The sequence below is a fragment of the Ovis canadensis genome, chromosome 7 (assembly GCF_042477335.2).
Source record: "Ovis canadensis isolate MfBH-ARS-UI-01 breed Bighorn chromosome 7, ARS-UI_OviCan_v2, whole genome shotgun sequence".
Taxonomy (NCBI): domain Eukaryota; kingdom Metazoa; phylum Chordata; class Mammalia; order Artiodactyla; family Bovidae; genus Ovis; species Ovis canadensis.
The window spans coordinates 96,777,334-96,793,670 of NC_091251.1; the positions used below are offsets into that span (position 1 = coordinate 96,777,334).

Here is a 16,337-nt window from a genome sequence, read left to right on the forward strand (position 1 = left end):
CACCATGCAAGAATACTGCAGTGAGTTGCCATGCCCTTCTCCAGGAAATCTTCCTGACCCAGGGATCCAACCCTCATTTCCAGAGTCTCCTGCACTGCAGGTGGATTCTTTACCCTTTGAACCACCAAGGAGGCCATCTGTTACCACTACTGGGTTCCAATACCTTAAAAATAAACTATGGTTTTATTACACCCAAAGCTCTAATATAGTGTAAAAATGTTTCTTCCTGTCTAGGTTCAAGACCCCTCCTTTTAAAAACAAAAATCAGGTGCTTATAGTGAATGAATAAAATTACCTAAAATACAATCAAATATTGACAGATATCAAACACATTAACGCTTCAAAGATCAGGTCTGGTCATCCCAAATCAATATGGGACCAAACTGGCACTTCAGTAATACTTGTCACCATCCAAGAGTATCATTGAAATTTACAGAAAACTTGGCCAAGCCCGGACTCTGGGGAACCAGAAAGGAAAGGACTAGAGACTGAGACCGTTTTGTCACCAAAAATCGACTTTAATCAATCACAGGAATGACAAATAAAAGATACGTTGAGAATAAGACTGCAGCAGTTTTCTGTCACCTTACTTAACTCCCAACCTAAGAATCCACTTCAGCTCTGACACCAGCTCTAGTACCTTTCTGAGCCTCAGTATTATCATGTGTAAAATGAGTCTAAACAATACTTACTTCATAGGGTAGTGTACGAACTAAATGCTAATATGTGTACAGCAGCACGGGACCTGAATACAGCTGATGCTCAAGAAATAACAGCTTTTTATTATTCACAGTAAATTCGAGTGATTCCACTATTTTCCTGCAGGTATCAATGTCTTATGATGCTGATCCCCACAAATAATCAGCCTCCAAAGACTTGTTTGAAGACCCCTAGTTACCAGTTTAAGGTACCTAAAACCAAAACAGGGACAGGACCACAAGGACCCAAAATCAAGGCCGCGGCCGCTCAGCGGTCACTACATCCGCCAAGGCCCTGGCGGGCCCTCTAAAGGGTTCCCGGCTTCGGTGCGCGGTTCCCAGTCCCGCCCCACGACCGCCAACGAGCGGGGTGAGGGGGCGGTCTCGACCGCGCGCCCTTCGCGCTCCGCGCGGCCAGGCCGGCCCTCCAGACCTCCGCCCGCCCGATTCCCCGATCCTCGGCCACCTCGCCGGCGCCTGCGGTCTCCCCTCCCCGCCCCGCCCCGCCCCGCGCCGCACCTTGAGATGGGTGCGCAGGCCGCCGGCGCCCCCAGACTGGTCGGTGATCTCGTACGCGCCCGTCACCAGCAGGTCCTTGTGGATCTCCTCGCGGAGGCACTTGCGGGAGTTAACGGGCAGGTGGAAGGAGATGGCGAGGACCGAGCTGGGGCCGAGCAGGAGTAACAGCAGCAACGCGAACGGGCAAGGGCCACGCTGAGCCTGTGGGCCTGAGGAGCCAGACATGGTGCCGGAGACTGTTCGCCGCCCTGGGCCTCGATCGCGCCGGAACCGAGAGGGCCCACGGAACTCACCTCTGACCTTCCCAAAGTCGCCGGCGCCATTTTGGAGACTGGCAAATAGATTGGGGGGGGGGGGAATGTATTAGTACACCTTTATAAAGTGAAGAAGGGATATGATACTACGTCATGCCCACAAATTAAAGTGGTTAAATGAGATTTTTCTAGCAGTTTCCAGGAAAAGTTTCATTTTTATTAAGCTTAGTGCCTGCTCAGTCGGCCATAGCAAGTACGGGCAGCTCAGGAAGTAATTTTCTTTTAACTTCCGGAAGTAGAGCCCGCGAGGTTTAAGGTCGGTGATACCATAGCAACCAAGCCCCAATAGGAAACAGCCACACTGCCTATCGCTGGGCCCGCCCACCGACCACCCCGCACCGGCTGTGGGGCGGTCCTAGCACCCTGGTGACACTTGGGACGTAGAGCACCTAAGAGGAAGACTTCGAGAAGCTGAGGAAAGATTCTAATTTGGCTATTAGGCGAGTGGGGGCCAGAACTTCAGAGACGTTGTAGAAGTCACCTGGTGAATGTGAGCTGAAAGTGTCGAGTTCGAGCGCCTGAGTGGGGGTTATTTGGGCTGTAGTAACTGCTTTCTGAATGTGAATCTTATTTAGCAAATATTGAGCACCTACTCTGTCAGGTAGTATTCAAACTAAATTTGGATTAATATTTAAATTGAATGAACACTGTAGTTGGACCTCATGTGGTTTACCAGATAAGAGTTGTACATGGAGGGCAAGTATTGGTGTATTTTAAACGTTTAAAATACCGTCCTACTAGTCATAGCAAGAAAATTTACATAGTAATCATTCATGCTTTCCTGGAATAAATATTTGTTGACTCCCTACTGTGTGCCAGACTCTATACCATTCGTACACACTGACGTGTTTATTGATTTACCCATTGTGGGGATTCAAGGCTGAAAAAAATAGGAAGATGAAAAAGTAATTAGTTTGAAATGATCTTACTTTGATTCGTGTTTATTGAGCATCTACAGAAATACCCAGAGGGTGGACTGTCTGCACTTAGCAAATTAAATAACTGTTCCGTATTTATAACTTCTTTCAGTCTACCTAGTTTTTCTGGAACTGAAGTCTCACAAACAAAACAAGAACAAACATAAAGGAGCTGTATAGCGTTTTCAGTTCAGTTCAGTTACTCGGTCGTGTCCAACTCTTTGCGATCCCACGAACCGCAGCACGCCAGGCCTCCCTGTCCATCACCAACTGCCGGAGTCCACCCAAACCCATGTCCATTGAGTCAATAATGCCATCCAGCCATCTCATCCTCTGTCGTCCCCTTCTCCTCCTGCCCTCGATCTTTCCCAGCATCAGGGTCTTTTCAAATGAGTCAACTCTTCCTAAAGCATTTTAAAATTTGACAGAAGGCATATAATAATTATTTTATGAGGTGTCTACTTAGGAACACTTCAGTTTGATTATTTTCTCCCTCTTCAAAGAGATATGATTGCTGATCTACTCATTGGTGATTTAGTCGCTAAGTTGTGTCTGACTTTTGTGACCCCATGGAATGTAGCCCACCAGGCTACATTCTGTGGGATTCTCCAGACAGGAATACTGGAGTGGGTTGCCATGCCCTCCTCAAGGGGATCTTCCCAACCCAGGGATCGAACCCAGGTGTCCTGCATTGCCGGCAACTCTTTAACGGCTGAGCCCCAGGGACGCTCTCTTCGTGTGTGTATCCGAAGTCGCTTCAGTCATGTCCGACTCTTTGTGACCCTGTGGACTATAACCCACCAGGCTCCTCTGTCCGTGGGATTTCCCAGTACATCCTGGTAATTTGCATTGGCCTTTTCCTTGCCAGTACATGGAATCAGTACCAAGTCATTATCTAATTCATTGTTTACTCACAATCCTGAGGCTCTGCTGATCATCAGCAAGAGATTTGCAAACCATAAAAAAAAACCCTATGTGTATGTTTTCTTTAGATTTCTTACGTTTAAATAATAGCTTATATGTTTTAAAATATTTTCACACATATTAATTATCTTGGTTGGCACTTTCAAAAACCAGTGTGACATAGGCTGAGCAAATCTTTTGATTTTATAGATGAGGAAACTCATGTTCTGAGACCCCAAAGAATTCTTGCACCCAAAGTCCCGTAGTTTAAAAGTGACAAAGTCAGTCTGAACTATCTTTGGAAAGGTGCTATTAATATTATTTATATTTTACAGGTGAAGAAATTGAGAGAGAAATTGAGTTACTTTCCTCAGTCATAGCTCTTAAGTCCTTTCCTGTCTCACTTATCCTGGCCCCCCAGCTCTTTCGTGTCCCCTGCCCCCTCTACTCCCCCTTCCCTCCTTTATATTTTCTCCTTAGTACTCATCACTATCTAATGCTGCATATTTTACTTATTTATCATTAATAGTTTAATGATAAATCTGCCTTAATATTAATCTGTCTCCTTAATTAGGATATCTATTTTGTTAGGTGCAGGGATTTTTGTCTATTTTGTTCACTACTTTATTTTCTGAATCTCAAATAGTGCCTGGCACTTAGAAGGCACAATAAATAATGATTCAATGAATGCAAGGTTAATTCCTTAGCTCCTAGCAGGAGGTCTAACAGCAAATCTATTCCATTATTCCGTAGCTGTTTTCACACAAATTTATTTAATCCATAATGTATTCAAAGTGTAGGATACCACTTCAGTTTCAGCAACAACATGTTTTTTTTTTTTATTGAAACAGGTGTTCCTGTTTCCATACAAGATTACAGGGGAAAAAAAAAACAACTCCCCTCTCTGCTATGTAACTAGAGGGCAGAGTAGATACTCCAGGGAATGAGAACGTTTCAACTGTGCCTCTGTGTTAAATAAGGATTTCCCTGGTGGCTCAGATGGTAAGGAATCTTCCTGCAATTCAGGAGACATAAAAGATGTCAGTTCGATCCCTGGGTTGGGAAGATCCCCTGGAGAAGGGAATGACAAATGAGGTACCATTTCACATCCCTTTGGGGAAAAGGCCTCATTCTGAATTGGAGAGCAAATGGAAAGTGTCCCATAACTAAAGAAAATGTTTTTTTTTCACCCCCTGGCCTCACAGTGCTCTGCTATCCCATCATCCTGAAACTTCCCCAGCCAGCCTCACCTAAGATTCCTGAAAACCCCACTCCCCCACCCCAGCCTCTGGAGGTGAAGAGATGTCACCAGGTTGCGCCCTCCACCCAGTCTGTCTTTAAGCCACAGAATTCACAAACTTTCGTTTGTATGAGAGGGAGTTTGTTTAACACACACCTCACTCCAGACAGTGAATCAGAAGCTCTTATTAAACATCTGCATTTGTAATAAGCTTGCTGGGCAGTTCTGTGGTTGGGAGTCTCTGGACGAGCTATGGCCCCTTGATGCCTCTTTCAAGCAGCCTAATCCTCTGGTGTGGCTTGAGGCTCCCCGGCTCCCACGCAGAGGCAGTCAAGGATGCCTACCTCCAGTATCCCTGCCCATTTGCGTGTACAGTCCCACTCACAAAGCTGTATTTGAATAGCTAAAACAAGATGGGTTCTGTGAAGAGACAAGAGAGCCTTTTGGAAAGCAGTTTGTCATGTGTCATACTCTTTGACCCAGAAAGTGACTCCAAGGATCTTTTCTGTGGGTCCTCTAAGTTCTAGAGTCCCCTGGGGAGCTGATCCTGGAAACTCTATGCTGCTCTGTGGGGGATCTCATCCCGTCCAGAACTTGAAATGCATCCATAGAAGATAACTCCCAGGTGTGAATCCCCAGCCCTGCCCTCTCCCCTAAACTCCAGAGCCTGTATCAGGCTCCTGACTTGACATCTCCACTTGGATGACTAATAGGCAATTCACACTTAACTCTTGATTTGCCCTCTCCCCCTACTCCCAAATCTGCTTCTTTCCCCATCTCAGTAAATGACACCACTTTCTACTTCTTCACTGAGGCCATCCTTGTTTCCTCTTTCTCTTACCTCCCAACCCACACAGAGCCAGTTCATCAGCAAGTCCTACGAGTTCTGTGTCCTAAATATATGCCTATCAGTTTCCACTTCTCTCTGAGCTAGGGATCAGCCAAGAACTGCCCAGCTAGGCAGGCCAAATCCGTCTGGCAGCCTCCTGCTTTTATATTGCCCGGGAGCTAAGAATGGTTTCCACACTTGCAGAGGTTGTTACGAATGAAGGAGAAGGGTCAGGAGAGAGAGGGGGAGAGGCAGAATGTGTGCAAGAGAGCTTATGTGGCTCACAAAACCTATTTTCTATCTGACCCTTTACAGAAAAGTTTTCTTCTCTCACCAAGATAAGACTACAGCCTCTCTCCTGTTGTTTCTGCTTCCATTCTTGCGCCACTATAGCCACACTCCTTAATACACCCTGTGATTTTCCTGAAAAGATGCAAATCAGATCGATCAGAATAAAGCCCAACACTTTAGCACTTGCCACTGCGATCAGTCTCCTGCCTACCTCCCTAATCTCACCTGACTCGATGATCACTTCCCCCTACCACCCACCCGGTCACTCCCCTACAGTCACCTGGCCTTCTAAACAGTCGAAGCGTCTACCTGCGTCAGGGCCTTGGCACTGAACACCTACCTGGAACCCTCTTCTCCACACCTTGTCCCATGGGCCCTGGACGCTGCAGGCTCCTCCTGCTGTTCAGGTCCCAATTCCAATATTACCTCCCAGGGAGCTCACCTTACATAAGCAACCCTGTCCTCAGGGTCCTTTTTATCATGTGATCTGGTTTTATTATCTATATAGGGTTCATGTGCATGCTAAGTGACTCCAGTCATGTCCAACTCTTTGCGACCCTATTGGACTCTAGCCCGCCAGGCTCCTCTGTCCATGGAGTTCTTGAGGCAAGAATACTGGAGTCAGTTGCCATGCCCTCTACCAGGGGATCATCTGGACCCATGGATGGAACCTGAATCTCTTACATCCCCTGCATTGGCAGTCAGGTTCTTTACCATGAGCACCACCTGAGAAGCCCATGCCATTATTTGACAGTATCTTGTTCTTTCATTTTTGTTTGTTAATTATCACCCAACCCAACTGGAACTTAAGCTCTAAGAGAGCAATCTTTGCTTTGTGCCTGATGTATCTCTGAGACCAGGCACAGTATTCTGTGCACACTGGGTGGTCAGACATTTGCTGAATGAAATACTACAACATAACATAAAGCACTTAGCACACCAGCATAGACCAGTTGCTCCATAAATGCTAGTTCCTCTATCTAGTATTTTAATTGCCATTTTTATATGGAGAAGCTGAGGTCTAACGTTGTTTTAGTGACTTGCTTCAAGCCATACGATGAGTCAGTGTTAGAGCTGAGAATAGAAATGAGAGCAGACCAGTTTTCAGACATAACTGTCATTACATTTGATAAAACATGATATATATTATTTAGTCCCCACTCTACTAAGAAGTTTTCCATTCTTCTGGGTTCTTTTTCTACTCTCACTTATATTCAAAATACAACTTTTGTGGGTTTAAGTAAATGTAAGTCTTTCAGGACATTCTTAAAGATGTTGATAGTTGATGTGAAACTTGTAGAATCAATTAACATCTCCCCTTAATTCATTTTGCTTAAAAAACGAGATTTATCTTCTCTCCAGATTCTCATGATGCTGAATTTTTATCTCCCTAGTAGGAAGCATGACCTCCTCCCTAACCCTCCATCACAATTAATGCCCTTCATTAGTGTTGTCTCTAGAACATTGTCAAGGTAAGGTAACCTGCATGGCAGGTGGAATCTTAGTTCCCAGACCTGGGATCAAACCCGTGTCCCCTGCAGTGGAAGCAGAGTCTAAACTCCTGGACCATGAGGAAAGTCTCAGGAAGAACTTTAAAAATGAGGCAAGCACAAGATAATAATATATGTTCCCAAAGAAGTTTCAGAAAATATAAGAACCATCACATGAACCATCACCACTATCCACGTACCTTGAGAGCAAACCAAAGCTGACAAGGGCAGGAGTGGAAGGGAGGTGTCACTTCTGTCCCATCGGCACTGTTTGCTTATGGAGAACACCAGCCCCAGAGCCCAGGGCAGAGAGGTGAAGTCCTGGAGGCCAGGAAGGCAGAATCCCAAGGCAAGAATGAGATGAAAAGAAATCCACCTGGCCAGCTGGAGTGGAGGAACAAAGGTGCAAAAAAAAAAAAAAAAAAGAAAGGAGTTGCAAAGATGAGACTCTAGGGGAGAAGGATATAGAGTCAGGGAGCTAAGATGGAACTGCAGGGGCACCATGCTTACCTTATGTCCGTAGCCAATCAAGCTTCTGAGAAGAAACAAAAAATGTATTGAGAAGGAAAGACAGAAATGGGGAAATTGCTCAGTGCTTTGTGAAGCAGCTCCAGAGTTGAGGCACCGCAAAGGAAGATTCATAGCTAAATGGCATCTACCCTCATGTCCCTGGAAACAGCTGTGCCTGCAGCCTGCACACATGCAGGTCCTAAGAGCTCTCAGGATCACTTCAAAAAGCCCTCTGAGACTTAAAAAGCTTGGTGACGGAGAGCAGAGGACTACACTGGTTTTGGCCTTCACTCCTGGTTCTGAAAAGGTTTTGTTTTCTCTCCAACGCACTGTTCTTGATAGGCCACTAAGCGGTCAGCATCTGGTGTCTGCCATCACCAGCTATCTCTGGAATCTACCAGAAGTTATTCTCCTCCCCCAAAAGCTCTATCTCGTGAGTGATACAGACCATACAGATGGGAAAAGACCAGCAGCTGCAGACACCTTGATAATGCCCACTTGACTTTCTCTTTATTATTTACTTGATTCAGCTCTGTACACTGAAAGCACCTGGCAGATTTTTAAAGACTGTCGATGCCTAGAACCCACCTGGGACCTAATGCAGTCCCAGGTCTGCAGAATATCTGGCTCTTGTCTAGGGGAATAGCGTATGTCAATTGTTCCCAAACTTTGCTACGCACTGGACCCATCTGGAGATCTTTAATAAACACTGATGCCTGTCTCTTCCCACGACACCCCTTCCCCCAGATATTCAGATGCAAATGGTACGGGTGCAGGCTGGGCATTTAGACATTTTAAAACTTCCCAACATGGCACCTAGAATTGCAAATTAATGCTGCACCTAACCCTTGGCCATTCCTATTTCCATCCCTGACCTTTCCACACCTTCCAAGGAAAACACTACATAAATATTTCTCAGTCCGATTTCCATCCCTGTTTCTCCTGCCTGAGCACTGCTGCCCTTTCTCCTGGGACACGACACGAAATTGGACCTCTGGTAAGGGCAGTCTCTGGAACCTTGTCCCAAGCTGGGGGACAAGGTTCATTCCTGGGCCAGCCATGTTTTGCCAGCTCAAGTGTCAGCAAAGGGGGAATGGAAAGCCAGGACTTTAGATGAAGAGGAAGTTCTCTTGCAGGCACATGAGGGAGGATTTTTTTTTTTTCTCTTTCTTGCAGAAAGTCATTGTGGCACGTGGGCAAAGGAAGTATTAATAACCTTGCTAAAGAGATACTTCTCCAAGATTTGGTGTTTCACAGACCACAGCCAGTGCTGTCAGTTCTACAGATGGCCAACTTCTGCATTTCAGATAGTGGCTTCCGAAGATAGCTCAGCTTGCATCCCTAAAGCAGAAGACCCAGCTGTGGGGAAGGGAACCATCAGAGCCTCTAAGCCAGAGGTCAACGCCACTACCCACATGAGGGTCAGGGGCAAGCAAAATCATTAGAAGTGACTCTTTTGGAGTGAAGTTAAAGTAACAACAGCCAGGCTTGCAATAACCAGGGCTTTGTGGCAAACCCACAGTGAGAGCCTTGGACTGAACTTCCCTCAGGAGATGTGTCCTTTAGACAGGGGTCCTGGCTCTGCCCTGCCAGCCACTCACTGGGCGGCCTTGGGCTAGAAATTACGCCATCTAGGTGTTGACTTCCTCCTTTGTAAAATGTGAAGCCAGAGACTGAGAACAGAGCCTTTCTTTGACTTTTTATAAGCTTGCATCAAAAACAGTGGAGAAATCGCAGACTCACAAAGGTGATGCCACCGCATTGCTCACAGCCGGGTTCCTCTTCCCTCCTCCTGGGCCCGATGTCCTGGCTGGGGGTTCAACAAGCACAGCTGAGCCGTCTCTGGGCCAGGACATCCACAGTTCAGCTTCTAATCGCAAAGACCTCTGATTGCCAAGACCGGCAAAGGATGGGCCGAGGATGGAAGCCTCTGTATTACTAGTCTCCAAGCTCTGCCAATAACACATTACCACAAACTTGGTGGCTTAAAACAGCAAAAGTGTATCCTGTCACAGTTTTGGAGGCCAAGAGTCTGAAATCAGGGTGTCAGCTGGGACAAGCTCCTTCTGAAGTCTCTTCCCTTGCCTCTTCCAGTTCTTGGTGGCTCCAGGCATTCCTTGGCTTATGGCACCAAAGCTCCAATCTCTGTCTCTCTCTTCAGATGAACTTCTCTTCTGTGTCTCTCCTCTGTGTCTTATAAGGACACTTGTGTTTGGATTTAGGGTCCACCCAGATAATCCAGGATGATCTCATCTCAAAATCCTTAACTCAGTTACATCAGCAGAGACCCTTTTTCCAATTAAGGTCTCTTTCACAGGTACCAGGGATTAGGAGGACTTCACCATATCTTTTTGAGGACACAATTCAATCCAAAATAGCCTCCAAGTGGAGGAGGGTAGAAGGATGTGAAAAAACATAGTTGATACTTAATATCCACAGTTTGTTGTGATCCACACAGTCAAAGGCCTTGGCATAGTCAACAAAGCAGAAGTTTTTCTGGAATTCTCTTGCTTTTCAATGATCCAGTAGGTTGGCAATTTGATCTCTGGTTCCTCTGGCTTTTCTAAATCCAGCTTGAACATCTAGAAGTTCTCAGTTCATGTACTGTTGAAGCCTGGCTTGGAGAATTTTGAGCATTGCTTTGCTAGCATGTGAGATGAATGCAATTGTGCAGTAGTTTGAGCATTCTTTGGCATTGCCTTTCTTTGGGATTGGAATGAAAACTGACCTTTTCCAGTCCTGTGGCCACTGCTGAGTTTTCCAAATTTGCTGGCATATTGAGTGCAGCGCTTTCACAGCATCATCTTTCAGGATTTGAAATAGCTCAGCTGGAATTCCATCACCTCCACTAACTTTGTTTGTAGTGATGCTTCCTAAGGCCCACTTGACTTCACATTCCAGGATGTCTGGTTCTAGGTGAATGATCACACCATCATGGTTATCTGGGTCATGAACATTGTTTTTGTATAGTTCTTCTGTGTATTCTTGCCACCTCTTCTTAATATCCTTTGCTGCTGTTAGGTCCATACCATTTCTGTCCTTTATTGTGCCCATCTTTGCATGGAAAGTTCCCTTGGTATCAGTAATTTTCTTGAAGAGATCTCTAGTCTTTCCCATTCTTTTGTTTTCCTCTATTTCTTTGCATTGATCACTGAGGAAAGCTTTCTCATCTCTCCTGCTATTCTTTGGAATTCTGCATTTAGATGGGTGTATCTTTCCTTTTCTCCTTTGCCTTTAGCTTCTCTTCTTTTCTCAGCTATTTGTAAGGCCTCCTCAGACAACCATTTTGACTTTTTGCATTTCTTTTTCTTGGGGATGGTCTTGATCGCTGCCTTCTGTACAATGTCACAAACCTCCGTCCATAGTTCTTCAGGCACTCTATCAGATCTAATGCCTTGAATCTATTTGTCCCTTCCACTATATAATTGTAACTGATTTGGTTTAGGTCATACCTGAATGGTCTAATGGTTTTCCTTACTTTCTTCAATTTAAGTCTGAATATGGCAATAAGGAGTTCATGATCTGAGCCACAGTCAGCTCCTGGTCTTATTTTTGCTGACTATATAGAGCTTCTCCGTCTTTGGCTGCAAAGAATATAATCAATCTGATTTCGGTGTTGACCATCTGGTGATGTCCATGTGTAGGGTCATCTCTTGTGTTGTTGGAAGATGGCGTTTGCTATAACCAGTCCATTCTCTTGGCAGAACTCTGTTAGCCTTTGCCCTGCTTCATTTTGAACCCCAAGGCCAAACTTGACTGTTACTCCAGATGTTTCTTGACTTCCTACTTCTGCATTCCAGTCCTCTATGATGAAAAGGATATCTTTTTTGGATGTTAGTTCTTGGTCTTGTAGGTCTTCATAGAACTGTTCAACTTCTTCAGCATTACTGGTTGGGGCATAGACTTAGATTACTGTGATATTGAATGGTTTGCCTTGGAAATGACGAGAGATCATTCTATCATTTTTGAGATTGCACCCAAGTACTGCATTTCAGACTCTTTTGTTGACTGTGAGGTCTACTCCACTTCTTCTAAGGGGTTCTTGTCCACAGTAGTAGACATAATGGTCATCTGAATTAAATCCGCCCATTCCAGTCCATTTTAGTTTACTGATTCCTAAAACATCGATGTTCACTCTTGCCATCTCCTGTTTGACCACTTCCAATTTGCCTTGATTCGTGGGCCTAACATTCCAGGTTCCCATACAATATGGCTCTTTACAGCATCAGACTTTACTTCCATCACCAGTCACATCCACAACTGGTGTTTTTGCTTTGGCTCCGTCTCTTCATTCTTTTGGGAGTTAGTTCTGCACTGATCTCCAGTAGCATATTGGGAACCTACTGACTTGGGGAGTTCATCTTTCAGTGTCCTATCTTTTTGCCTTTTCACACCATTCATGGGGTTCTCAAGGCAAGAATACTGAAGCAGTTTGCCATTCCCTTCTCCAGTGGAGCACGTTTTGTCAGAACTCTCCATCATGCCCTATCTATCTTGGGTGGCCTGACATGGCCTGGCTCATAGTTTCATTGAGTTAGAGAAGGCTGTGGTCCATGTGATCAGTTTGATTAGTTTTCTGTGATTGTGGTTTTCAGTCTGTCTGCCCTCTGATGGGTAAGGATAAGAGGCTTATGGAAGCTTCCTGAAGGGGGAGACTGACTGAGGGGGAAGCTGGGTCTTGTTCTGATGGGCGGGGCCATGCTCAGTAAATCTTTAGTCCAGTTCTCTGTTGATGAGTGGGGCTGTGTTCTCTCCCTGTCCTGAGACCAAACTATGGTAGGGGTAATGGAGAGAATGGCGACCTCCTTCAGAAGGTCTGGTACACACACTGTTGCGTTCAGTGCCCTTGACCCTGCAGCAGGCCACTGTTGACCCATGCCTCCGTGGACTCCTAGACACTCACAGGCAAGTCTGGATCAGTCTCTTGTGGAGTCACTGCTCCTTTCTCCTAGGTCCTGGTGCGTACAAGGTTTTGTTTGTGCCCTGCAAGAGTCTGTTTCCCTAGTCCTGTGTAAGTTCAGTGATCAAATCCCAGTGGCCTCCAAAGTCAAATTCCCTGGTGGTTCTCAATCCCTTTGCCAGATCCCCAGGTTGGGAAAGCTGTTGTATAGGTCCTAGAACTTTCTTAACAGTCAGAGAATTTGTTTGGTATATTTGTTCTGCAGTTTGTGGGTCGTCTGCTCGGAGGCTCTATGGTGGGGTTAATGGTGGCCTCCTCCAAGAGGGCTTATGCCACAAGCTGTGTGACCCAGGTCTGTTGCTCCAGGGTGTGGCTGCAAATTAATTAAATAAATAATTTTTTTTTTTAATCTTATGATAACTTGTAAGGGAAAAAAAGGTGAAAATAATATATATTTATATATATACATATAAAACGGAGGCACTTTGCTGTACACCTGAAACTGATGCTGCTGCTAAGTCACTTCAGTTGTGTCTGACTCTGTGCGACCCCATAGATGGCAGCCCACCAGGCTCCCCCATCCCTGGGATTCTCCAGGCAAGAACACTGGAGTGGGTTGCCATTTCCTTCTCCAGTGCATGAAAGTGAAAAGGGAAAGTGAAGTCGCTCAGTCGTGTCCAACCCTCAGCGACCCCATGGACTGCAGCCCACCAGGTTCCTCCATCCATGGGATTTTCCAGGCGAGAGTACTGGAGTGGGGTGCCATCACCTTCTCCAACACCTGAAACCAGCGTGATATAAATCAACTATTGTTGTTGTTTAGTCATATCTGACTCTTTTGTGACCCCATGGACTGTAGCCTGCCAGGCTCCTCTGTCTTGGGATTTACCAGGCAAGAATACTGGAGTGGATTACCATTTCCTTCTCCAGGAGATCTTGAAACTAACATAATGTTATATGTAAGCATACCTCAGTTGAAAAAAAAAACCCAGGTCAAATGCCACCTTGTCCAGGAGGACTTGCCTGTTTTCATTGCCCAGATGTTACCTCACTGGGCCATCTAGTAATTCCTGCACTATGTGTTCCCCTCCCAACTCCAGACCACGAGCATCAGAATCACCCACAGAGCTGATTAAAAATACAAATTTCTGGCCTCCGTGCCTCCAGGGTCAGGCTTTCTGAGCCCTGCCCCTCAATGTGTGCATTTTAGATCATCTCCCTGGGAGATTCTGGTGAAGCAGAGGTTTGAGAAGCCATGCTGTGTATATTCCGTGACCACCTCTCCGCTGTATCTTTAGATGCCTTACATGTATTTAAGCTGATGAGAGGCAGGATGTAAGTGTGTGGTCCTGGAGTCAGAATACTCAAGTTCTGTTACCCATGAACTGCATGACTTCAGACTGGTTACTTAATCTCTCTGTGTGTTTGCTTTCTAATGTAAATGGGAAAAATTACAGTGTCTACCTTTTAAGCTTATGGTGAGGATTAAATGAAATAAAACATTGACAACATCAAGAATAGTTTCTAGCATATAGTATGCACTCAGTAAATGTAAGTTGTCATGAAACAGAACAGGCTGGCACGGCTTTTTTTTTTTTTTTTTTTTCACTGTATTCCTAGATCCCTCCCTCCCAGGAACATCCCCTATCATCACCAATTAACTGCTAATATTATTGAATCTTTTTCTTTTTTGGGCACTGTGCTAAGCTCAGTACATGTGTTATCTCACATTACCCTCTCAACAATGATATAAAGCAGATGGTATTATTTCCTCCCATTTTGCAGATAAGGAAACTGAGGCCCAGGCTGGTTAAGTAACTTGCCCAGAGTGCTGCAGTCAGGGAATGGTGAGGCTGGGACGTGCAGTATCAGCTTGGGTCCCCACTCCCTCTGCTTGCCTATGTACTCTGCTTCTGCGATCCCCCACAGGCACCCCCGCAACGCTCTCATCAGGCCCAGCCATTTCTCTGAACCAGCTTGCCAAACCTTCCCTCCGCAGCTTCCCCACAGCAAGCTCCACCTGTTTTTCTGATCCCTCCCAACCGTGCTTCTCCAGGCTTTGCCTCCTCAGTCTGGGGCCCACCAAGAAAATGTCCTCTTCTCAGAGGTGTTGAATCAAACCATAGTTTCCCTCCATCTTCCTGGGGAGCACCTTCCAATCCTACCTCTGCCCCTAGGGTCTCCCCAAAACCCAAATCCTTCGCCTCACACACAGCCACTTGGGCTGGTTTCTTCCTCAACCCCCAGGTGGCCCTGGTGTCCACAGAGAGCCTGCCTCCCTCTTCCTTCCCTGTCCCTGTCCCTTCCTTCCTCACCCTTCAGGTGGTTGAGACCTGGATGCCAGGGAAGCAAAGCCAGCCAGGCTCCGGGATGCGGCTCTCATCCTCCACCGAATCCCAGGTCCACAGCCTCCCCCTGAGTCCTCCACTCAGCTGCTGTCAGGGAGGGGCTTCTTACCAGGCCCCACTCTGCTGCCCACACTCCCGCTTCTTGTCAGCAGCCCAGGACCTGGGGCCACCATCAAGCACACAGGCCTTATCAGTACACAAACACTTCCTCCTTCCCCAGTACTTTCTCTCACACAATGGGTAATCAGGCTGAACTTCCTCTGACAATTTACTGAGCAAACACTCACTAGGCCCCTGCCCTAAGCTGAGGCTTGTGGGGCAGCCCAACCTGGTCCCCACCTCCAGGAGCCTTGAATCTGGTTGAGATGAAGCACACACAGGAGTGTCTGGGGCCCTAGTGCTCTGTGGCCCAGGGCACCGGGGTGCTGATCCCATTTCTGCTCTTCACTGGCTGGCTGTACCTCAGAGCAAGTTACTTACCCTTTCTGATCCTGAGTTGTCTTAGCTGTAAAATAGGAATGATGCTGCTTAGGTTGGCCGTGGGAATTAACTAAGATATAATTCACAAAGGGCCTGGCAGAGCCCCGGAGGTAATTATGTTAACTCCTGAGTTCCAGGGGAACGTGGGGTAGGGTCTTCCAGGAGTTGCAGGAAGTTCCCACTTTCCTTCAGGTGGGAAAGGATCATGGTTATAGGAACGGTTTCCTCCAGGGACTGAGTTTCTGCTTTGAATGCAAAACATCATACAGAATGGCTTCTTTCTCTAGTCCCTGCTCTTCTGAGATCTTGGTGGAGGTATGGTTTCGACTTCTCAGGTTTCAATTGAGTGGTCCCAGCATATAGGTCAGCCAAATCACTTGGTCAACAAGAACTCATTGGTAACTCAGGTGCTGGGAAACCCAGATGGAGTGCACAACAAAACCCCTCAGTCTAACATGGGGTGGTGGCAGTGGCTGGTCATAACATGCCCACATGCAACAAGAGAACGTTAGAGGAAAAGTCAGTTTCCCAGATAGGCGCTAATATTGTGGGCACAACCTTTAAAACAGAGATCATAGGAGGCCTGGAGTGGTTGGGAAATTTCTCATGGCTGAGGAAACAGTATGCAAAATCACTGCAATGCAGGTGAAGCATCAGCTTCGTGTCAAAACAGGAGTGAAAGCGGTTCCCACCCAATGCCCTTCCATCAACACTTGCAAGCCAAATGGACAACGTTTCAGCCTCCACATTTGGCTTTTTTTCCCCTAACACTTTCACTTTAGAGTTTCTTTGTGTTCTGGCCTGGGTTTGTAGGAAACACGGTCGAGGAAGAAGAGAGAGGGACCAGAATTGGCTGGGCACTGGTAGAGGGCACCCAGGGGGCCGGAACCAAGGAGCA

The 16,337-nt window shown here is 46.3% G+C and overlaps 1 protein-coding gene across 1 annotated transcript in view; it reads right to left on the reverse strand.

The window, feature by feature from the left end:
- The window catches only part of TMED10 (transmembrane p24 trafficking protein 10), a 48,036-nt gene extending 32,988 nt beyond the window's left edge, over positions 1-15,048 (reverse strand). The window contains exons 1-2 of the mRNA XM_069597087.1: positions 14,927-15,048; positions 1,218-1,548 (exon numbers count right to left, since the gene is read on the reverse strand). Of these exons, the coding sequence (XP_069453188.1) occupies positions 1,218-1,548; positions 14,927-14,994 (399 nt within the window). The 5' untranslated portion in view covers positions 14,995-15,048. The remainder of the gene's footprint in view (positions 1-1,217; positions 1,549-14,926) is intronic.
- Positions 15,049-16,337: the final 1,289 nt, after the last annotated feature.